Here is a 23,037-nt window from a genome sequence, read left to right on the forward strand (position 1 = left end):
CTGGGGTGCCTGGAGGGGAATTTTCCAGCAGACTTGGGCACAGGGTGACCAAGCATGTTAACCTGTCTGCCTTTCCCTGAAAATGTTTGCTGTGGGATTTTTCAAGGGAGTTTCCTGTATTTAGCTGTGTGTGGGAGGTGAGTGCTGAGGCCAGAGGGCAGTGGGGAGGTTTTCCTGCATGGCTTGGGCAGTCACTGCAGTGCCCTTCTGCCCAAATATGCCCTGCTGAGGGAACAGGGCAGCAGCTATCCCAGTATCTCAGAAAAATACCTTAGCTCTGCATTTAGACTGAAATCTGCTTCTTGTGCTCATCTCAGAGGTATTTCTGTGCTTGCTGAGGTCTGGTGTCAGGAAGGACAAGCTGGTTTTCCCGAGCAGGTTTTGCCCATGCTGTGCACAGGGTGTTTTGGACTTTCTCTGCCTGTGCTCTCCCCAGCCGGGGGAGCTGTGTCCAGCCTGGGCTTGGATCCTGCAGGTGATGCTGTGGGAGCCAGGAGAGCCTGGCACAGGTCTGCAGCTCTGCCCCTGCCAGCCCCTCACCTCTTACAAGTAGACAAGATTTTTTTCCTGCTTTAATTATCAAGCAGTATCGAGGTTTGGTGGTGGGTTTTTTAGTGTTTTCCCTTGTTTGCCTGGAGATGTGCAGCTTTAACTCATGGGGACCACGCAGATGCTGGGCTGCAGGCAGGGCTGGTCCCCAGCAGCTCTGGGGCTGTAGCTGTTTTGGGGATCCCCTGCTGTCCCTCAGCAGCCTCACACCTCTGGGCTGCTGTTAGCAGTGAGCACAGCAGGAAGGACAGGTGGGGTGGCTGTGCCAGACCCGGTGCTGCTCCTGGGGACACTGCCAGTCAGAAGTGTGTCCTGCTCCCTGGAAATAGGTAATAAGGACACTGCTGCTCGCGTTGCTGATGGTTGTAAGGCATTTCCATTATTGCTGTTAAAGTAATTGTGTAGTGATCTCCTGCAGCTCTGCTCTCCTGAGACTCCCTGCACCCTCTCCCATGGCTCCACAGGCAGCAGGCAGCCCTGGCTGCTCTCAGTGTGACCATAATGCTGCAGTTTGCTGGACTGCTCTGGATTATCCAGCACCCCACCCCTGACTTCTTCACTAGGTTTGCCTGAACTGGCTCACATTCGATTTGAGCAGTCAGTATTTTGCTTTTTTGCACCAAACCTGACTCCAGGACTCGAGCATGGAGCTGTTCCTGTGGGAGGAGGGCGATGCTGCTGCTGCCTGTATGCTGCAGGGGATGGATGGCTGTGAGTGGCAAACTGGTTTACAGCTTGATTTACTAACTTGTAGCCTGGGGAAACAGTGAAACTTCCCTGTTTCAAAAGGTCTCCTCTGGCTCCTGCCCTCACCTGGCTCCTGCTTGGCAGCAGCACAGCTGCTGGGCCAGGAAAAGCCTGTTTTTGCCCAGAGGCTGCAGTGACTTCAATATATAAATGCATTAAATATACATGCATGCAATATATGCACATTAAATATGCATGTAAGCAATAGGTAGAGATGCATTAAATATATATATTTGTTTTTGCTTACGGGCTCTTTCTCAGGCTTGGCCAAAGCCCAGGGAGCTGCTGGGCAGTGATTGGCACCACTTTGATGGTTGCAAAGTGCCTGTGGATGTTGAGCTCCACACGGGACAGTGGGGTGGGGAGAGGAGCTGAGGCTCACTGGTGGGAGGGAAGTAGCCCTAGGTTTTGCTTTTCCTCCCCTCCATCATTTTTCATGCTCTCATAGGGATGCTCACTGCCACGGATGCTGACCAGAGCCACTACACTAAAATTTTTAGCTCATCATGCAACCCCTTCTGCCCATGATTTGCAGTTTGTCCACTCGTGGGCACCTGTTGCATCCTGCTGACTCCAGTGGTTTTTTTTCCCCAAACATCAGTTGTGTTGTTTGGGATGGAATTCCAATTGAATCCCATTTAGTCTAAAAGCATATCTCCCCAGCACATCCAGCTGAATTGATAGCACTTCAGAGACATTTGTCCTGCCCTCCCTAATGAAAGCTTAATGCATGATCCAGTTGTTTGTAAAGAGCTTTTTGTTTTCCTCCTGCAGCAGCAGGAGGGGCAAGCCCCTGTTCTAGCTGGGTATTTTGCTCTCAAATCAGGCTTTTCTTCTTTTTTCTTTTTTTTTTTTCCAACTTGAACAAGATTCCAGTTAAACTCCATTGTGGCCTTTGCTGAGCAATGCTTTGCTGCAGGCTTTTTGCTCTTGTTTTTAGCTGAATTTTCAGTATCTATAGGTAAAAGAACTCCCAGCCTTGCTTGTGGAGGGCTTGGTAATTTCTTGCTTTGTGTTTTCAAAGACTCTTTTCATCTGGCATGTGTTAAAGTGTGCTGTACACCTTAACAAGATTCTGTATTAAAGTGGGAAACAGAGACATCGTTCTCTTGGTTGATGTAATTTGTTTGCAGTAATGTGGCAAATGCACTGATTTGCAAAACAGAGGGATCCTCTATTTCTTGTGCTCTAAAGGACCTAGAAAAGCTGAGTAAGATGTGCAACAGGCAAGACCAGACAATTTGAAGCGCTTCTTTGGTACTGCAATCCAAGATCTCTTCAGCAGCAATACAAATTAAATACTGCTTGACTGCAGCGACGCTGTGCTCTGTCGCTGGAGCCTCAATTGGCTTAAGAGGGGAAAAAAATAAAAAAAAATAAATCTCACTGCCGGGAAATTAAATGCAGGGGGAAAAAATCCACTTTGTGAGCAGCCCTTCCATCTTTTATTATGATTTCTGTGTAATTCCTCCCCAGCATTCACACAAAGCCAAGCAGCTGCTATCTGTAGGGATTCAGACTGCACTGGGGGGGCTGCAAAGCCAAGCCTGAAATACAGTATTAATTTATTTTTTTTCTGTTTGCTTTGGGTGGTGTTTTGCATGCCACATTTGTTCACTCTGAGCTGTGGAAGGTTTTTATTCTTTTTGGTTTTTTCCTCCTTCCTTACAGCTCACCTTTTCTTACATTGTTTGCTCAGGGAGGGAGCACAGTAAAATTAGCTATGATGCCCAGAGGGCTGTTGTCCTTGTGTCAGCCAAATTAATATTGTGGAGTGCAAAATTTCCGCGGGGTGCTTTCTCTCAGTGCAGTTGAATGGATGGAAGTGGGACTTCCCTCTTGACAAGTACCATTCCAGTAAGAGCAGGGTGGGAAGCAGTCAGGCACAGAGAGGAAACCTTGGGTGAAGGAGCTTGTGCTGATAACTGTGAGAGTAGGAACGCCCTTGTGGTGCCTGGCTGGGGAAAGAGACTGATGGGATGGGATGGAGATGGCTGAGTCATCTCTGGGGATGCTGTCCTGTTTTCCAGCCCAGCATCCCCCTTTTCCAGCCCAGGATGGGCTCACTTCTGCAGCTGCTGTTGCTGGGGTGGAGCACAGTGACCCCCCTGATCTCCCAGCCCTGTGTCCCTGGGGCTGAGCAGCTTTGGGGCTGCTGTTTGGGACAGTGCTCAGTGTGGGGCTCACTCTGCTCTGCTGCCTTCCCCAGCCCGGCTGGAACAGCAGCCAAGGGATTTCCTGACGATAAACAGCTCTAGGCCACATGGTGAGGATTTCTCTCCTGACTGGGTGGATTTCACTGATCCAGTATCCTGGTCTGACTGCCTGCAAGCCCCAAGGATGAATCTGTTGGTCACTGTAGTACCCAGAGATGGAAATATTCCCAGTGCAGTCTGGGTCACATGGAGCTGATTTTGGCTGTGAAGCAAGGGGTGAAGCAGGTCATTTCTACCTCTTTTCCCTTTTATCTTCTGCTGCTTCTGTGGAAACATTTGTCTGTAGTGCAGCAAGGGGCAGAGTTAGAAAACTGCAGCTTTTATGGTTCTGGAGTTGAAAAACTTAATGTGAGCCAGTGTGAGCAAGGAGCACAGAGAGGTGCTGGGAGCTCAGGTACCCATTTTGGGGATGGAGGGCACCCTGGGGACAGTGAGACTTGGTCACCCAGTCCCCAAGTGCAGAACTTGGGGAGTCCTTGCAGGCTGGACCTGCTCTCCCATCCCTCCAGGGCTGTTGTGTGTGAGATCGAGCAGCTTCCTGGGGGAAAGCTTGATCTGGGGGCTCAGTGTGGGCAGCCCTGGGTGCTGCCAGCCCTTGCTGCTGGGTTGCTGTGGTGAGGTGCAGCCTGGCAGGGCAGTCTGTAGCTCTGGCCCTGCAGTGTGGGCTGCCAGGCAGGCTTGCTTCCCAGGGGAAAGGGAAGAAAGTGCTCTGGGCAATGGGCTTCTCGCCAGCCAGCTGGCAGCCTGGCTCTGAAATGCTGGGAAAACTTAAAAAGGGGCAAAATGTTTGTAGGTGGCAGAGGTTAGAGTAACGTCTGGCCGAGCTGGGATGCATAACATAGCATTTAGGGGTTTTTTTGTTTCCATAACTGAAGAGCTCAGGCTTTCAGAGGACCAGAAAACAACGGGAAAACCAACAAATTATAGCTCTGCTGGGTGATGCAAGCACTGACAATTGCAAACTGGGAGGTTTTTTCCATTTTGCTCCTATTTTAATTTTTGCCAGGCCAAATCACTGCTCTGGAGAGCTTGCTGCCCTGCTAAAATAGCTGCCGATGAACAGACATATGTGCACAGCTTGAGCCAGGGAAAGGAGGGAGGAAGAGTTTTGAAGACAGGAAGACCTCGTTGTGTTTGCTTTGTGACCTCTGCAAAACATTTGGCTCTTATTCAAAGTCCTTTTTTTGTTCTCAAGCCTGAAGTCTTCCTATGAGCCTGAATTTTATATGCTGGCAGCATGCTGGTCAAACTTTTCTTTTGGACTGCCAAAAATAAAGATCTGCTGCCTGTATTTCAAGATGAGCAATGGTTTCATAACCCTGGCTGCCAACAGGGCAGGGAAAAAAATAATGGAGGTACTGAAAACTTCCGAAGGTCGGTGGTTGCGTTTGAACAGGAGCAACAGATTTTCCACAAACCAGCAGCACTGAAGTGATGCTGTCCCAGTTGATACCGTCTGGGTTTGGCTTTCTGCATCACTCATGAACCTGAATTTGTACAGAGTGCTGCTGACAGAAGCTCTGGTTGCAGACATTGGGGCATGTTTGCTGGGAAGGTGCAGTACTGCATGGTTTGAGGGTAGGCTGCCTCCAGAAGGAAAAACAAAGTCTGTGCCAAAAAAGGTCTTTTCAGCTGTCACCCCTGTCCATGGCACTTCCCAAGTCCAGGATAGGGCTGGGCCCTCCTTTAAATTTATTACATTGGGAAAAAAAACTCTTGTATTTCCTCTCTCCACCCTTATGAAATCTTTAAAGTAGCCTTTTCCCCTGTTCTCTCCACCCGGCCGTGTCTCTGTCTGTTTTTATCAGTGGCTTTGTTGGCCAAGTCAGCTTTTCCAGGAAACACAGCCTGGTTGGGCTCTGCACTTCCCCAGCCCGTTGTCCTTGGTGAAGGTGATCTTCCTGTAAGACCATGTGGTGAGGCAGCAGGTCTGGGGACAGAGAGGACATGGGGATGGGCTCTGGCTGGGTCCCCTACTTGGCTGCCCCTGCACTGGCATTGGGGATGGTGTGATCTGGGTCAGTGATGCTCTGCTAGAGCTCGTCATCTACTGCTCTGCCATCCCCAGGGATGGGTCTGGGTGTTGAGCCCCATCACATACTGGCTGTGGAGTAAAAACCCCATTTGCCCATGGCTCCTCTGGTGCTGTTGCTGATTCTTTAGGTCTGGGGGCTCTCCTGTTGCCCCTGCTGCCCCCTTGGCTGGAGCTGGATTAACCCAGCAGTCACTGCTTGGTGGTCATGTTTTGTCCCTGACTGCAATATCAGTGGGAGCTTCAGCTGCAGTGCAGGAGAAGGGATCCTGGTTTAAATTTCAACCTTGTGTTTTCCCAAGGTACCAGCCTTCCCCTCCTGCTTAGGGATGAGCAGCTAAGTCCCATCCAGTGGGAAATGAGATCGGATCGGTGTGCACCTTCAGCCCTTCCTCTTGGACCTATGAGCTCTCAGTATTTCAAATACAGTATTGGTTGTTTGGCTTTTTCCAAGGTCTGTGCATGTTATTGACCCTTTCCTGCAGGCATAGATCCTGATCCATGGGGTTCTCTCTGTAAATCCAGAGATCTGCCTGAATATGTGGTCATCGTGGGTAAGCACAGTCTGAGCTGCTGAACTACTGAGGGTATTCTCAAAGTGTTGCTCGTATCCTCATAGAAATGACTAAGGACAGAGAGTGATACAAAACTTGGCAAGAAGAAATTTCAATTAAAAATATATCAGTTGGGCAGTGAGGTTGATGTGCTGGGTGACTTCCCGAGGCTGAGGGATGTTTTGGGGAGGTTACAGTAGATTTATGGAGGCTTTTTAAAATTGTGGATGTGTTTGTCTTTGTTCTTCAGAGGCTAAATGAAACAGGAGCTAGAACAGGCTGTTTTGGGAGGTGCTGTTATTTTTGCAAGCTTTTTTTGTAAATCAGGTCGCCTTCTCTACTACTTTTATGATAAATGGAACAATATGAGAGCAATTAGACTTTAAACTATTCACGAGATCGAAGCCAAGTAATGTGATTTAATCTTCCTTTTGCATATATTTAACGTAAGCTGTGATTTCATTCAAATGTTTGAGCTTTGTACTTGCACTGTATAATTATCTCTGGGTTTAGCAGATGATTTTTTTATAATGCTTGTGGTTTTTTATTAGATCTGTTTTCTATGAGTTATTTGTGTTTACTTTGTGGCTTAAAGTTATCTTCAGCAAACATGAAAGGAGAGCTTTTTTTACTATTTAGTTCTGGTTTTGGTGCTTTCTGAAACTGTAGTAAATCAAATGGTGGTGGTTTTTTTTCTCTTCTGCTGCCGTTTTTTTCTAGAAATGGGGCCAGAAGGTGGCACAGACACTTGCTTTCCATATGGGGGATATAATTAAACACTCTGTTTTGCAGCTGCCCTAGAAATAGTCCACTTGAAGTGGCTCCTTGTCAGCAGTGACTGCAGAGCACAGGTTCACCTCTCCTGTTGAACTCAGCCTAACTCCATTAATTTTTACCCAGGCTTGCTAATTTTTACCCAGGTTTGCAGCTTTTATCCTGTGCCATCTGGGTGCTGTACGTGGTGATGTGATGGATTCCCAGAAGCTGGGAAAGGGGTGGTGAGGAGGAGCTAGAGCTGTTGTGCTGGGTGGGGACATTTCTGTGGGAGAAGGGGAAAGAGACACAAAGGGACAGTTGGCCAAACTCAGGTGGAGAATTTGGGGACTGCTGTGGGCTGCAAATGTGATTCTGCTGTCTCTGTGTAATGCTCCAGTAGCTTCAAGTCATCAATATGTTGGGTTATTAATTGCATCCATGGGCATTTCTACTTCAAATCATTCCTGTTCTTTTCTCCTCAAAGAAAAATTTTTAGTGAGATACCAAGCCTCAGGTGACCTTCCATGGGCATGTAGTTGGGCTTTTTAAGTTTGGGCAATGCAAGAAAATAGCCATTGTCCCTCCTAGTGCCTTGATTTCAGAACTGCTGCTCCTGGCAGTACGGGCTTTATAAAAGGGGTGAGCATGGGAAGGTTGGGTCACATCAAAGCATTTGATAGAAATACCTCTGCGTGTGAAGCTCTCCAACAGGAGCAGGGTGGTGCAGCAGCAGCAGCAGCCCTTTGCCCTGCTGTGTGTCCAGCAGAGCATGGGTCCAGTGTTGGTCCCAGGGGGTATTTATTGCCCCAGGGCAGTGCCAGCATGGGTCCAGTGTTGGTCCCACGGGGTATTTATTGCCCCAGGGCAGTGCCAGCATGGGCAGCCAGCTGCCAGCTTTAGGGATGTTCCTCAAGAACAGCCTCACCTGCCTCGTCTGTAGCTCCTGTGATTTGTGTTTGACTCCCTGGCTGTTCCAGCTGGGCTCCTTCAGCAGAAATCTGGTTTGGCTGCCCTGCTGGAAGACTGACTTGCTGATGGGCACTGGGGAGTGGAGCAGGAGCTCTGAGCTGGAGCCTGAAGCCCTGCAGGAGAGAGAGACCCTCATCTGTGGGTTGGTGCTCAGGTGATGCAGAGCGGCTCTGCTCACAAATGGCTCCTTTCCTTTCTCTCTGTTCCTGTGCTGCAGTGTCCCTGGGGTGCTGCTGGGTGTCTGCCAGCTGCTGGGAGCTCTGCTGGGCTCGGGGACACATGGCAGACATGGGTCTGGGGTCACTGCCGGCATCCCCACATCCCCCAGGCTGGGGGGGGATGGCAGTGTGGCTCCCCTGGCACTGTCCTGTGACCGGGGTGACAGGCTGATCTGCAGACAGCTCTGGCTCTCCCAGTGCTCCCGCAAACACCACGCCTCTGGCCGAGGGAGGTGACAAAGTGCATATGAGGGGAATGCAATTGTTTATTTTCTTGAATGACCCTTTTGGCAGGCTTGGCTCTAAGCAGCAGGAGAAACTCTGGCTTTTGCCTGCACAAGCTCACTCTGGTGCTGTGGACTGTGTGCTTTGTAGAGGCAGCTGCTTGAATTGTAGCCAAGTAATATTTCCTTTTTTTTTTTTTTTTTGCCATCAGAATTAAAATTTTTCATGAAAGACCGTTAGAAAAAGCCATCTAAATCCTCTGCCTGGTGATCTGCATATTTTATAATTTTCCCCAAAGCCTGGCAGTTATTCCCTAAATCTCCCTGTAAGTCCCCGTTGAGAGCCGATATTAAGACGTAGCAATCTATTAGCGACCCGGCGAGCTGGGCTGCTCAGAGTGAGAGCTTTTAATTGCTGAGCTCAGCCAACACCTCCTGCTGCAGGCGTCTGGAGTGCACTGCTTTCTGGGGGATGGAGAAGAGATGTGGTGTGAAGCCTTCCAGCTTCTCACTGTTGTGGGAAGGTGTCACGCCGTGGGGTGGCTGAGGGAATGGGAAGTGAGATGCTGTGAGTGGTGGGAGCTGGGTTAGACCACGGAGGGACTTCTCCCTCTGCTGCCACCACAAAGGGCTTAGATACACCATGGAGTGACAGTGTCACTGTCACCTTGGCGTTGCAGTCATCTCTGTAGGTGATGCTTCAAAGAAGTGGCTGAAGGGATTTGAGGATGAAAGCCCTCCAAGGCGTGAGTGCTGGTGACTCGGTGGGGTTTGGTCAGGCAGCACACCACACCTGGATTTGGGTTCTGCTCCTCTCTGAGCCTTCACATACGCCATGCTGTCTATGGCCAACTGCAGGTAGTCAGGAACCACTCGTGTGTGCTTTGCCAGAAGTGCTTTCACCAGAACTCGGTGGTTTCCATGCCGATGCGTGTGACTGGCAAAGCCTCACCCTGCTCCTTCGCAAGCTCTGCCAGCAGCACGGGCAGGGAGGGGAAGCTGTCGCTTCCTCCTGTGCTGGAGGGATGCTCACTGAGCACCATCCTGGGCACGGCATGGTGGGGACCAGACGTGGGACAGTGTCTCAGCTACCTGCTGCTGCCGTGGCGTGGATGGATGGCTCTGCCTCTCGCTCCTGGGGCACAGGTTGGTGGCACCTGCAGCTGGCACCTCCATGGTGCAGCAGATACACCAGGGAGCCTTTTTGGGGTGTTGTTTCTAGCTTGGAAGATGTGCTGTTGGCTGCTGCGGGCGGTGGCGGTGTGGCTGGGAGGATGGTGGCATTGCCTGGCTGGGACTGTGTGCCAGCCCTGCCCGTGTTTGGAGCCGGTGGAGGCAGTCACTGAAGTTGGGAATTTGATATTTAAGAGCTACATTGAAATAGAAGAGCGCTGATCCTTTTGGTGCACTCTGATACTTTGTTTACTATGCAGTGACATCCTCTCCCTTGGACCAGGAGGATCTGTCTCTAATTTTTGGGGTGCTGTCACCTCCCCTGGGTACCTGGAAGGGCTGTGGGGTGGCTGGGTCTGTGCTAGAACCCCAAACTGCTGCTCACATGTGTCTCAGGGCTCCATGCAAGGGCTGCTCTCCTCCTGCACAGCAGCTCTGCTTCCCCGCTGAGGTTATTCCACTGCTCTTCCCTCATCCTTCCCCTGCTGCTGCCGAGCACTGGGGCTGTCATCAAACCCCCATGACACAAGCTTGACGTTCACTTGTGACATCTCATTCTGCTCTAAATTAAACCCCCAGCAAGCCCAGCTGGCTTCCCAGCACCCTGTGTGTCATCTCGAGGAGTCTGTGATGTGAAACTGTCTGCTTCATTATTCGTGATTTTAGCTGAGAGTTTTAAATAGCAGAGGTAGACCCTTTTGGTTGTTAAAGTGCTAATCTGTGTGCACCAGTGGGGTGGTGAGACATTTTGCATGGGCTTGAGGGTGGGACAGAAGAGTGAGTATAAGGGAGGGTGCAGTTTCCATCATCCTCCAGTGAATAAACCCAGTGAATAAACCCAAAGCTGAAGGATTCTACACGTCAGGTCTAGGAAGAGATGTGTAGATGATAAATTGTGTTCCTAATGACTTGAAATGCTTGATAAAGATATATTCTCCTTCAAGAAGGAAAAATAACCTGGCACAGGCTGCACATACAGGCAGGAGTGCAGTGACCTGCCCTGGTAGGGTGTAGGACAGACTGTGGTCTGGCTGAGCAAAGGTGTGTTTCAGCATGGCCTCAGTTTTGCTAAATGACCCTCCTTTATTCTCTGTGCTTTGCCTGGGGCAGAGCAGTGAGTTTTTGAGCTTCCAGCTGCCTCATTTCCAACGAGCAGCACGGTGCCCTGAGAAGCTGGAAGCTGTTGACACCAGTATTTCAGTTCTGAGCTCAGAGCATTTCCCTTGCTGGCTGTCTGCAGTGTGCTGGGGAGGAGAAGCGGGTCGGGACGCGCACCGTGCTGGTGGGGCACCGCGCCGTGCCGGACACCGAGGCATATGTGGCACAGAAGTTCTGCGACAACAGGATCGTCTCCTCCAAGGTGAGCTCACCTGCCAGCCCAGGGGCATCGTGGGCATCATTCCCTGCTCGTCTGCTTTGCTTTGGTGGTGGATTTGGAAACTGGGAGGCTCTGAATTCCTCAGGGGTCCCTTTGCAAGTGGAATAGCCTGGTGCAGCCCTTGCACAGCTCCAGGCTCTCTCTTAGTATTTTATTTTTTCCAATCCTACCAATGCCATTGAGGGTGTGTGCAAGCTCCTTGTAGGCTGCATGAGAGCAAAGCACGTGGGCACGTTGATTTGGTGGGGTTGGGGGTGGTTTTGGTGTGTTTTTTAAAGTTTTCAGGCATTCCCTTTGGGAGGAAAAGGAGGGTTAGGTGTAATATGATGTGAGATAACAGCAACTCAAATTTGCAAAAGGGAGTGGGATTATTTTATAAATGGACGTAAAAACATGATTCCCTTTTTTTTTTCAGTTCTGTGGGATTTTTCTCTCTTGAGATAGGACAAAAATAACCATACTCTGTTTACCCCTTCAGATGAAAGGGGGGGAAACATTCATATGGTATTAATGCAGCTTTTGTTTATGGTGGAAAACTGTGATGACACCCATCTGCCTTCTGCTTAGCTTTTTTCGATGACATTCATGGAGCTTTTTCAAAAGATTTGAAGGCAATTGGAGTAAAATATCAAACAAGTGGCATTCCATGTTGTCAACACAGCTGGATACGTATCACAGAGCTTAGGATTCAGGATGCTCAGCAAACACTTAGCCTTCAGTTCTGCTGTACTCGAGCTGTAAGGGGGTTTTTCCCTCTCCTTTCTTTCTTTATGCATCTTGGATGTTATCTGTTTTTATATGTCTGAGTTTATTTTTGGGGAAAGTTTTAAATCTCTCCATGTTTAACTGGTGCAGCGTTCCCATTGATGTTTCCCTGGCAGGCAGGAGGTCCTTCAGTGAGGACACCTTCCCACGCCTCAGCTCCCTCTCTGACAAGTGCTTTGCTTTAGCACTAATTTTAGTTCTTCCTTGATTTATTTTTGAAGTTTGTGTCCTTGCTCTTTTTTTCCATTTATATTTGCTAGGCATGGGACGTGAGCAGCCTCTTTTATAATTAAATGGACATTGGTCTTGAGATTTGGCTGCTTATTCTTTTGTATTCCAGACAGACTGAAAGATAGGTATTAGACCCATTATTTTCCATGTTGTCCTTAAATTCCACATGTTTTCCAAAGTAAATGATTCAGCAGCCTTCTGAAAATTATAATGAAGCACAACCTGTTACTGAATTTGTATGGGCATCATTGCTTTTTTTTTTTTTTAAACAGAAGCAGCTCTAAGATGGTTTTGGGAATTTGGAAAAAAATCTGTCTGCTGTGCATTGTGTTGTAATGAAATGAGCGTGAGTCCCTCTCTCTCCCCACAGTACACCCTCTGGAATTTCCTCCCGAAGAACCTTTTTGAGCAGTTTAGAAGAATTGCCAACTTCTACTTCCTCATCATCTTCCTCGTGCAGGTAAGAGGTTTGATGCTAAGAGTGAGTTTTATTTAGGCACTGGTGTTAATCACAGCTTGAGCAAGAATTGAGCTTCAAAACTGACTGTTTGTCCTTAAAAGTGGTTTGGAATTTTTTGAGTTGGAAGCTGTGTTATAATTCTGCCACACCATCCCAGGCACAAAATAATTAAAATATCTGGGCCTGTCTGAGATGGGGTTTGAATGACTGCTGAAATGTTGAAAAAACATCTCAGTTCTAACTAAGATCATTCAGCCACTGAAAATACACTTGATGCTACACAATTAAGATCTATTTTTTTGTCACCATTACTACTACTTCTGTTGCATAACTCCATATTACCCCAAGTGATATGATATTTTTATGTCTCAGATTTCATGAGTTTCAAGGCAAGCAGAAGAGATAGGATATACTCAGTAAAATTCAGAAAATTCACAGGATGAGTTTTGGAAACCTGAAGCTGCAGGAAGTTGCTCTGCTTGGACAAAACAGCAAACTTATTACATGCACAAACTTCTCCTGCTCTGCTTTGGGGCTTGAGTTAAGAGGCAAATCCTGAGGAGGCCTGAATACTCATTTTCTGTTCTGTCATCCAAGGAAAGCGAGCTGTCAAAGCACACCAGGCACAGGGAGTTTGGGAGAATCACTGCAGTGCCTTCACTCACCTTTAAACCTCAGGCCTGGGGTTCAGCAGACAAGCAGCTCTGGGGCTGGAAAGAGGCAGCAGGGCTATCCCCAGCAAAGGGAACAGCATGGTGTGGCTGCTGCAGAGATCCTGCTGCTAGCTGCCTTCTCCAGGGCTTTGGTGCTTCAGGACTGGGCTGCCACTCTCTCCTGGGCTGCTTGTTTAGAAGATGAGTGCCTGAAACATTCATCCTTACAGTGCAGGGCTCTGATTTCTAGCACTGTGGTGCTTGCTGCAGGAGTGGGGATCCCGAGATCTGGCTGTGTGTGGCTCTTCCTGGCAGTGTGACACGAAAGGCCAATTTACTCTGGCGTCAGCTGGCTCGCCTCCATCCCTTCATTTTGCTGGCGTTGCTCCATTTTGTCAGACCCAATTTGTAATTTGCCGTGAACTGAAGCGATACCCTGGAGTCAGGATGTCCTTTTTGTGTAGCTGGCCACTTAGTGACGTGCTATTACATTTTATCTATTGACCCTCTGGCCACGGAGAACATGGAATATTCCTGATTATACTTACAAAAAAAGGGTTTCAGTCTAGCTGCTTGCCCATTTTAGGCACAGGTGTATGCAGGTGAGAGAAGAGCCTGGCTGTCCCTCCTTGGTTTTATTCTGTGAGCACCTCTAAAATCAGGAAGCAGCCCTCACGGTCTATTAGAGAAAAAATGAACCCAAGTGAGCAAAATCCAGCCTCACAGCACTGATCCACTGGCTGCTGTATTGAGCAGCCACCTGCCCCCAGGTGTTTGTCATGCTGGAGATGGCACTTGCCTTAAAAAGGCACTCAGGGCCACTCCATTCATTCGAAATACCAAGGGTTATACATTGAAAAATGCCATCTATAGCGTAAATGTTCGTGCTTACCTTTAAATGCCTTCAGATGAATGGGGTTGTCCCACCTGATTGCTGCATGAGGAGTGAAGTGTCACAGCTCTCGGGGAATTGTCTGCTCTCCCTGTTGTGAAACGTTTTATCCAAACATCTATTACTCTGTGACTCCAAATGCAGCTCTTTGTAAGACAAAGTACATGCATTAAACATAAAACACAAACAGGGATACAAATAGCTGTTTCTTTGGTTCATCTGTTGTAGCACTCCCAGGAATCTGCAGGGAATCTCCCAGTGCAGGGGGCTGGCCTGGGGTGAGCACAGTGCAAGTGTGTTTGGAGACAGACCCAGCTGGTGGCAATAAGCTGCTTTAGGAGGTAGCAGGAATGAAAAAAAACCCTTTGAGAAGGAAACTGGAGATAACTTTTGGAGTGCTGTCCTTAGTCTCCTAAGAAATCTCATATGAAGAAACTATTAACTAACAGCAGACCTTTGCCTCTTTTAAGTGGGTCCAAATTTAGCTGTTGAAGTCCTAAAGCAGTTCAAAAATATTTTCAGGGGAGTCTGCCTTTGTTCTGGCTTGTTGCTCGTGTGTCCCTCAGCTTTTCACCAGCCCCAGAGGGGAAGAGTAGTGTCCAGGATTTTTGCAGAGTCCAAACTCCAAATACATACATGAATTATTCCAGGCACTTCATCTGGTATTTGTGTTCCTATATCTGTAGTCTGTGTGGATAGAAATTGTTTTTTTACATAAATGCATACAAGCCCATGTTGTCCAGCACAGAAGACTGTCCACTGCCCTCACTCGAGGCTGTTCCTCCAAAGTCTGCTTCCTACCAGACTTGCTGCTTGGAAACATTTGACCCCATTTGAGTGAGCCAGGGCTTTGTGTGCCTGGAAATATTTTTGGTGTTTATCTTGATTTACCCTCCTGCTACTTAACTCATATGCCATTTATCTGGCTGCCTCTTGTGGAATATCTCTTCCACTTCAGCCTCTTCTGGTCTTTCTCTCAGTAGTGCAGGGTAATATTGCAGTGTACAGCATTTCATAGTCAAAAATGTCCACATAGCTGATAAGAGGAATCCTGTCCTTAACACAGCTTTTTACAGGCAGCCTGAAACAATAAATAGACAGATACTGCTGTTTGTGAGTGTGCTGGGGAAGCACAAACAAGAGACAAAGCCCCTTTGTGGGGACACAAAGCCTTTCTGCTGAGTTTCCCCATCCCTTTCATCACAGCCCTCATCACCTGCCTCTCGTGCTCCCATTCTCTCCAGGAACAGCAGGAAAAATGGCCAATTGATGGTGCACTGCTTTGGGAAATGGAAGGTGTTCCATCCTGCTTATGAACCTGATCTGCCATTCTTACCCTTTGTGCCAAGTCCTGATCCAGTCAGAAGGAACAGCAGCTTCCCACAGCCTGAAGGTTTAATTAGTGATCCAGGGGTTTGGTCTTTGCCATGGTGCTGCCTCAAGCTCAGGAATAACCCAGCTCTCTGCCCCAAGGTGCCTGTGCAGCCATGGTGCTCCAGTCCTGCTCTGAACTCCAGATCTGAGAGCTTAAAGACAAAGCCTGGGTTTCTGTTTAATTAAATATTCATGTTCTATTCTGCAGTATATTTTGTAGGTAATTTGGGCTGATGGGTGTTATTTTTAGCCCCCAAGTGTCAGTGGTTCAAGATGACTGGCACTGCCCTCCCTTTCAGAAGCAGCCCTTCATTCCCTCTCTCCTCTGCTAGGCTCTGACTTGCCCCCAGTGGGATAAGCACCCTTTCCCCTCCATTACCAGAGTTTTGGTTTCTTCTGCTGCCTAAAAACCAGGGCTCAGCAGTGCATTTTTCTGTCTCCAGGTGATAGTGGACACCCCAACCAGCCCGGTGACCAGTGGCCTCCCTCTCTTCTTTGTCATCACTGTCACAGCCATCAAACAGGTACAGGTGTCAACTTGGGGAGAAGATGCTCTTTGGGACATGTAGAGAAAATGATAAACATTATTTAAATGTACTCAGAAGTCACCAGCATTCTGGTAGGTTTGGTGAACCCTTCTCAGAGGGTGAGATGTGCACTGGTGCTTTTCAAGGGAGGCTGCATTGTGAGCCTGGTTATTGGTGTCTCCTGTTTTAGCAATGTAAAGCATCTCTGTGTTGTTGTAAGCAGGGTCAGTAAAGCTTACTGCTGTAGTTCTGGTGTTACTTGAATTTTTTGCTGTTTTTAGAAACGCTCTCTGAGTCCTTGCAGAGATGTGCTCCAAATATAGCCCACGCTGTGCTCCCATGTTGGTAGGTGGAAAGGACAGGTTCTGTTCAACCACTCAGCTAGTCCTGAAAACATGTACTTCTCTTCTTCTTGCAGTGTTAAAAGACCTTTTGCCTCCCATCATAGGCACATGTGCCATTTAAAATTTCCTGATTGAATAATAAAAGGAGTTTTCTGCTACAGGGGCCGGAAAGGGAGAGCTAGAATCAAATCTATCTGCTTCAAATATCAATGTTTTATTCTTCCAGTAAAGCCTGAAGAGGAAGAGTCTCATCCTGCGTTACCATAGGAAAGAGTTGCAGGCTGCTGAGTGTATTATTCATATTATCAGTCTGTTCTTGCCAACACTGAGAATAATAGAAACGTGCTACAGTAGTTTAGCTGCTCGTTGCATGCCCTGCATATAGATTATTTTTATGTGTTATTTTAATCTGTACTGAATCTGTCAAATATGCATATGAAGTTTTTAAAATAAATTGATTCAGTTTGAGCTACTCTGGTTTGATGTTCTGTCAGGCACGGGGGAGGTCTGAGGACCGGTTGCCTTATTCATTGTTTTAATGTGTCTCTCTCCGTCCTCACTCCTCCTTTTTCATTAGTTTACTTGCTTCCTGACGAGTTTGTGTTGCCTGTGTTTGTGTGCCTTAGGGCTACGAGGACTGGCTGAGGCACAGAGCTGACAACGAGGTGAACAAAAGCAACGTCTTCGTTGTCGAAAATGCAAAGCAAGTGCGGAAAGAGAGTGAAAAAATCAAGGTAACCATTAAGAGAGAACTCACACGTGGTTATCACTGAGGCTGATGGGAGCACAGGGGTGTGGTGAGGTGACAAGGGCAGGGGAGCAGGGATGTGCTGGGTTAGAGCTGCCCCAGCGTGCTCACTTGCAGATGAGGTGCTCTGAGCTGTTCCCTGTTAAGGAGTGAAGCTGCCTTTGATAGCTTTTGAAAAGCTGTCTCACAAAAGCTGTACTGGGGCTGACAAGTGACAGATCTGTCAGCATTTTGCACTTCTCCAGGACAGGCAGTCCTCTTCTATTTCCAACTCTCCCAAGGACACCAGGAAAGCACACTTAGCTTTGACGTTAATTTATCACACCACACTTCAGGCAAGTCTCCTGCTCCATCAAGATTTAGCAGAGAAATAAATACTCACTGTGCCACGTGGGTGCTGTGAGTCAGTGCTGGGCAGGATTGCCCCAGCAGGCTGGGGAGTGTTGCTCAGGATCTATGCACACCCTAGACCCCAGTTTAGCTTTCAGCCAAAGTGATTTCTTCTAGGCTTTGAGAGAAGCTAAACCATAACCATTTAATAACAACTGAGAGGACTTTTCGTGGAAATGTTTCCTTTCTTCTAGGTTGGAGACATAGTGGAAGTGAAAGCAGATGAGACCTTCCCCTGTGACTTGATATTTTTGGCCTCCAGCAGCACTGATGGGACCTGTTACGTCACCACAGCGAGTCTCGATGGCGAGTCCAATTTCAAGGTGATGGGATGGGTGGGGCAGCGTGTGGAGCTGGTTTTTGGGGGCCTGGAGATGGCACTGCTTGCATGGTGGGGCTGTGCATGGTGAGGGTGCTGCCATGGAGCCATCCTGGTGGCTGTGTGGCTGTCTAACAGCTCTTGCCTCTTGTCTGCTTGCAGTGTGTCCCAGCGAAGCCCTGGGGGGTTGTTTGTGCTCTGCTGTGTCCCCAAGGGGACATTGGTGCTGGCACTGCCCCAAATTGGATTGCTGTGTGTCGATACAGCTTTGCTGCCTTGCTGCCCATCACGGGGAGCGTTGTGCTTCCCTGCTCCAGCCACACTGTGCGAGGTCTGGTGCATCAGTGGAGCAGTGCCTGCAGCTCTCCAGCTCCTTCCCAGGACCTGCCATCCCTGCCATTACTTAACTGAGCATTTCCTGGGAGATTAGGGACTTTTTTGAGGCAGTACATCTAGATTCATTTGGGGAATTTTTCACCAGTGTGAGAAAGCATCACTTCTGGGATTTTCTCTCCCTCTCCCTGAAGCAAGCAGTGAAATTTAATACTAGTCTTGCTCAGGATGAATATCATCAGTTTATTTTCTTTCTTTCTCTGTCTCCCCTTCTCTAAACTAGGGAAAGAAGCAACAACAAAAACTTACATACGTCAGAAGACATAACATTTGGTTGCACTTGAGTTTGATAAATATTTATACAGATACTAGCAGCTGCAGTAGTAAGGCTGGAAGATACTTTAAAATGACATGATTCATTCCAGCAGGCTCTGAAGTCAGTGGGAATACCAGTGTGGATCTGATGAGTGTTATCTGGGATTTGTGGCTCATCTCTGTGGGCATCTGTTCACTGGTACTGGATAACCTGTGTGGGAGCTGATGCAGTGCTGGTGCACAGTCCTGCTTCCACTGAGGAGGAGTTGGAGCTTTGAAGTGGCTTGAGGCTAAAAATAGCTAACCATGTTAAAAGGCTATTGCTTATTTGTGTCAGGTGTATTATATGCATGAGTTCCCATCACTTTTGCAGAGTCTTGGCTCTTACTGACTTGTGAGTCTGGAGCTGCAATGCTGAGTTTCTATATCAAGCACTGTGGTGGTTTTTTCTTGGTTTGTGGATTCCTGTGGGTGACTGGGAGCTGTCTCCTGTTTCGTGGTGAGGTGAAGATGAGTTTGAAGGGGAAGAGGAAATAGAAAAGCCAGTTCTGTTTGGGGAAGTAGGTCTAACATTGGGAACCAGGGTTTGCTGCAGAAGGGGGGTGAGGGAAGCACGCTTGGGTAATCACCAAACCTCATCTGCAGGGATAGCTGCTGCTTTCTTGTGGGGATTTTTCTGGTATTTGGGCTGTGTCAGGTCAAGGTATGGGAAAGGTGCCTGATTAAGTGAAACTGGAGCAGAACTGTAAGAGAGATTTTGTCAGGGTTCTGTCTTTGAAGCACAGATCTTTGGCCATACGTTAGCTGAAAGAACATGTGTTTCCTAAACAGACCAAAGGATGTAAAGATCGTGGAATTGATTGGGAGGCAGCTTTGAAGTATCACTCACTAATTGCACAGTGTCTGCTGGTGGGAACAGCAAATACAAAACCCCACACAAGGCCTGGGTTTGCTCCTGGGCTCCTCCTGCAGGAGCAGATTTGAGCTGTGTTTTGCAAAACCTGTGATCTGTACTGGAGATCCATGTGTGATTGTGCATTTTGAATTGGAGAAGGCAGGCAGGTGAGCAAAGCAGCACGAAGGTGGGGATTTCCAAAGCCATGACTCCAGCATGTGTAACTCAGCACAGCCTCCTGGGATGTGCAGGGAAGGGATGCAAACGTCAGGAGTGGAGGAAGCATTTTAATGAATTTGTTTATGAAGATGGATGGAGGCAGCCTGCCTTGCAGCCGCCGTGACTGGAGCTCTGAGTAGCTCCTATAAATAGAGCCTGAAAGGCAGCGAGCAGATCCTTTGTGGGCTTTTCAGTTAATTATGAGAGATGAACCTTTGCAGCAGCAGCTGCTAAAAATAGTTTGGAGTCTGCCAGTGCTCTGCCTGATGCTTGGGTGCTGGAGCTGGTGTCTGGTTACTGTCAGAGCCAGGGCAGGTGGTCCCCAAGAGCCCCTTCTTCACAGGGCCACCTGCAGCCTCCCCTCCACCCCAGCCAGGATGAATCCCCAGGGAAAAACCTCAGATGCTCTGCCTTTGGTGGATGCCTTACTGAGAGACATGCAGCAGCTCCTTGCTGCTGTGGTTTCTCTCAAGCTTTGGAGATGTCATTCCTTCACTGAGGGATGCTCCAGCTGCTTTGTGGGAGCATGGCTAGGGCTTGGCAGAGCTGCTGGGGCTGATAAGCTTGTGCATGGTGGCATTTTAAATAATGGGGTAGAAAGGTAAGGGATGGGACTGTTGCTGGGGACTCGAGGTGACACTGCCTGTGCTCTGTGCCCAGACTCACTACGCAGTGCGGGACACCACCGTGCTGTGCACTGATGAGGCCATCGACACCCTCACGGCCACCATCGAGTGTGAGCAGCCACAGCCTGACCTCTACAAGTGAGTCTGACCGTCCTGCATCATCCCCCCAGCCCGTCCTGCATCATCCCCCAGCCCGTACTGCATCATCCCCCAGCCCATCCTGCATCATCATCCCCCCAGCCCGTCCTGCATCATCCCCTCCTCCCCCCAGCCCGTCCTGCATCATCCCCCAGCCCGTCCTGCATCATCATCTCCCCAGCCCATCCTGCATCCCCCCAGCCCATTCTGCATCCCCTGCGAAGTCTTCAAGGCTCAGTGTCTTTGCAGAAAAGCCTCCCTTGTGCAACACTTGTCATGGTATAGAGAGCTGGTTTTTATCAGCTCAGCTGTAGTAATGGTCCATGCAGCTGGTTTTAGGCCACTGTCCCTCCCAGGTAAAATGCATTGGGCTGAATGACTTCCAGAAGTGGTCTTTGTAGTTAAATGCCTTGCAGGAGGTTTGCTGGGGTGTGATGCAGTCTGTAATGGGATGTGCTGGGGTTTAGGGGCACCCCTGAGGGTGAGAAATGTGTGGCTTCTCCCTGTCCTGAGCACAGCCACCCCTCTGAAACATTAAACTCTCAAATTCACTTGTTCCTGTGTTCACTTCAATTTCCTATCAATGGCTTTTCTTTACTATGTTTGTGGATCTGTAATGTGTTTGTAATACAAGTTCTTCATCTTTTTATTGCAGATTTGTTGGAAGAATTATCATCTACAGAAGCAATCAAGAGCCTGTAGCCAGGTTGGTCTTGCAGCTGTTTGCTGGTCCTCCTCAGAGGGCATCTACAGAGAATTTCAAGGATCTGAGCTTGTGCTGCCATCATTTGGGAATGTTGTTTTTCTTTGTCTAACCATTCCAAAGATCTCACTCTAAAAGGAGGCTTCCCTTCTGCCATCCTGTGATTTGTTTGAGTCCCTCCTGGGGAAGCATTGCAGGACCACCTGGTAATGTCCTGCCCTGCTGATGGGGAACAGATTTACCAGGCAATTACAAAATACTGTCATTCAAGTGAAAGCAAAAACTTAAACATCAATCAGAGCGTTTCAGGGAAAAAATGAGCAAGTAATGCTCATAAGCCATCAAAATGAGCTGGCTGTCACCAGAGCATGTTGGGTGTGTTTTGTGCTCTGCTGGGTCTGTTCACACCCTAGAAGGATCAGAGGGTCACTGGGGGTTTCAAAGAGAAATAAAAGGACAAATGAGGCTATCAGCTTTGATGGTGCCATTGATTGACCGGGCTGGAATGCACAGGTTTCTGATGATTTTAACATTGCATTTTTATAGAAGTACTGGACAGAGTAAATCTGAATATTTTATACTTATTCCTCAAAAGCCTTACTGAAAATACCTCCATGAATGTGGAACTTTGGGCATTGGGGATAGTATATTAAAATAAAATGGAAATGTAAGTATATAAAGAGAAAAGCAAACTCAAGCAAGGCCAAATTTAACATACAAATCATGTAATTAGATCTAAGGAACCTTTGTTCATAATCTTTCTGATTCTAATTTATAAAGTGGTTTGAATGTTCTTTGACTGATGTAATGGTATAATTTCTTTTGTGTTTAGGTCTTTGGGTCCTGAAAACCTGTTGTTGAAAGGTGCTACCCTCAAAAATACCAAGAAGATTTATGGTGAAGTTATTTTTATTTACTTAAATAGTTCTGATTTTAACATACACATGTTTATATAATAAATGACAAACGTAGATGTTCACTACTGAATCTGGAGAGGGAACATACTTCTCTCCAGCCTCTCTACCTGGGCTGTACAGCTGCAGCTGTCATGCAGGATGGTTGTGAAGTGGCCAGACAGAAATCAGGAGGCCCTGGTCCTACCTGAGGTGCTCTGGTGTGTTAACACAATCTGCACAGCTGGGCAGCAAGTTTTTTCTTTTTGCCTGAGACACGATGAGCAAGGAGCTGTTCCCAAATGCTTTGCTGGGAATGTGCTGGGAGCAGAGTGACACTGGTGATGGAGGGGGACAGCTTGATGGGAGACTGATGCCTTTTCTGACTGGGTGTGATCCATGGGCTCCTGCTCAGTGCTCTGGGATCCATGCAGTCACATTGCTTAGCAGCCTCAGAGGTTTCTGTAGCTGAGCAGTGCTTGGGCAATGCCTGCCTTCAGCTGGGACTGCAGTTTGGTGTAAACACCGATGGCCCTGATGGCCAAGTGCCAGCTGGGTCCCTCTGGGGCTGCAGGTCCCTTATGAGCCCTGCTTTGATTCCCTGCAGGAGTTGCAGTCTATACTGGAATGGAAACAAAAATGGCTCTGAACTACCAAGGGAAATCTCAGAAACGGTCTGCAGTAGAAAAGTGAGTATTTATGTTCAGAAAAAAATCGCTAAAACCTGTTGGGTTTAGTTCTGTGTTTAATGGATGATTTGTACAGAAATAATCCCCTAATCTGCTGCCTTTTGTTTCAGATGGTCTCTGATTGCATAGAAAAATCTGGGTATTTGATAAAGCATATCTTGCAAGAAGCAACATCATTTAGTAGCTTTTCATATTTAAAAACCAAAATTAAATGTTAAAATATATGAACCTGACCCTGAGTATCAGCAGTGTCAAAAGCACTTGTTGTGTAATTCCCTTCTTAAAAGTGAGGAAGTTTTGTTCCTGCCTATTTATATGATGTTGTGTATGAAAATAGTTGCAAGGATTTAAAAAAGAAACCTGTTTTTCAGATCTATCAACGCTTTCTTGATAGTGTATTTGTGCATCCTGTTGGGCAAGGCCACTGTGTGCACCACTCTGAAATACGTCTGGCAGAGCAATCCATTCAATGATGAGCCTTGGTACAACGAAAAGACTAAAAAAGAGAGAGAGACGTTCAAGGTAAGTGGATTTGTATTTCAGCACCTCCTCCAGCTTTACTTACTCTGTTCTATTTAATCTGATAGGGCCTGCTGCCAGCCCTGTGAGTCCTGTTTGCTCACAGAAACTGTTGTTGTTTCCTTCAGTCTCTCCTGCTGTTCGTGTTTCTTTTGTGCCTCTCGTGCTTGTGCACAGTGATATTTGTG

The 23,037-nt window shown here is 47.8% G+C and overlaps 1 protein-coding gene across 6 annotated transcripts in view; it reads left to right on the top strand.

The window, feature by feature from the left end:
• ATP11C (ATPase phospholipid transporting 11C (ATP11C blood group)) overlaps positions 1–23,037 on the top strand; it is a 52,729-nt gene that overhangs the window by 5,400 nt on the left and 24,292 nt on the right. For 4 of the 6 annotated variants that reach the window (XM_085060748.1, XM_085060747.1, XM_085060746.1 and 1 more), the window contains exons 1-11: positions 9,367–9,411; positions 10,679–10,798; positions 12,183–12,272; positions 15,635–15,715; positions 16,689–16,796; positions 17,395–17,523; positions 19,942–20,045; positions 20,701–20,751; positions 21,581–21,645; positions 22,249–22,330; positions 22,702–22,852. In XM_085060748.1, the coding sequence (XP_084916874.1) occupies positions 9,382–9,411; positions 10,679–10,798; positions 12,183–12,272; positions 15,635–15,715; positions 16,689–16,796; positions 17,395–17,523; positions 19,942–20,045; positions 20,701–20,751; positions 21,581–21,645; positions 22,249–22,330; positions 22,702–22,852 (1,011 nt within the window). In that variant the 5' untranslated portion in view covers positions 9,367–9,381. Of the gene's footprint in view, positions 1–6,000; positions 6,099–9,366; positions 9,412–10,678; positions 10,799–12,182; positions 12,273–15,634; positions 15,716–16,688; positions 16,797–17,394; positions 17,524–19,941; positions 20,046–20,700; positions 20,752–21,580; positions 21,646–22,248; positions 22,331–22,701; positions 22,853–23,037 lie in introns of those variants that run through there. The other 2 variants (XM_085060752.1, XM_085060750.1) reach the window with 2 other exon arrangements.

The sequence above is a fragment of the Lichenostomus cassidix genome, chromosome 4A, assembly GCF_008360975.1.
Source record: "Lichenostomus cassidix isolate B80296 chromosome 4A, HeHo_3.0, whole genome shotgun sequence".
Lineage (NCBI taxonomy): Eukaryota > Metazoa > Chordata > Aves > Passeriformes > Meliphagidae > Lichenostomus > Lichenostomus cassidix.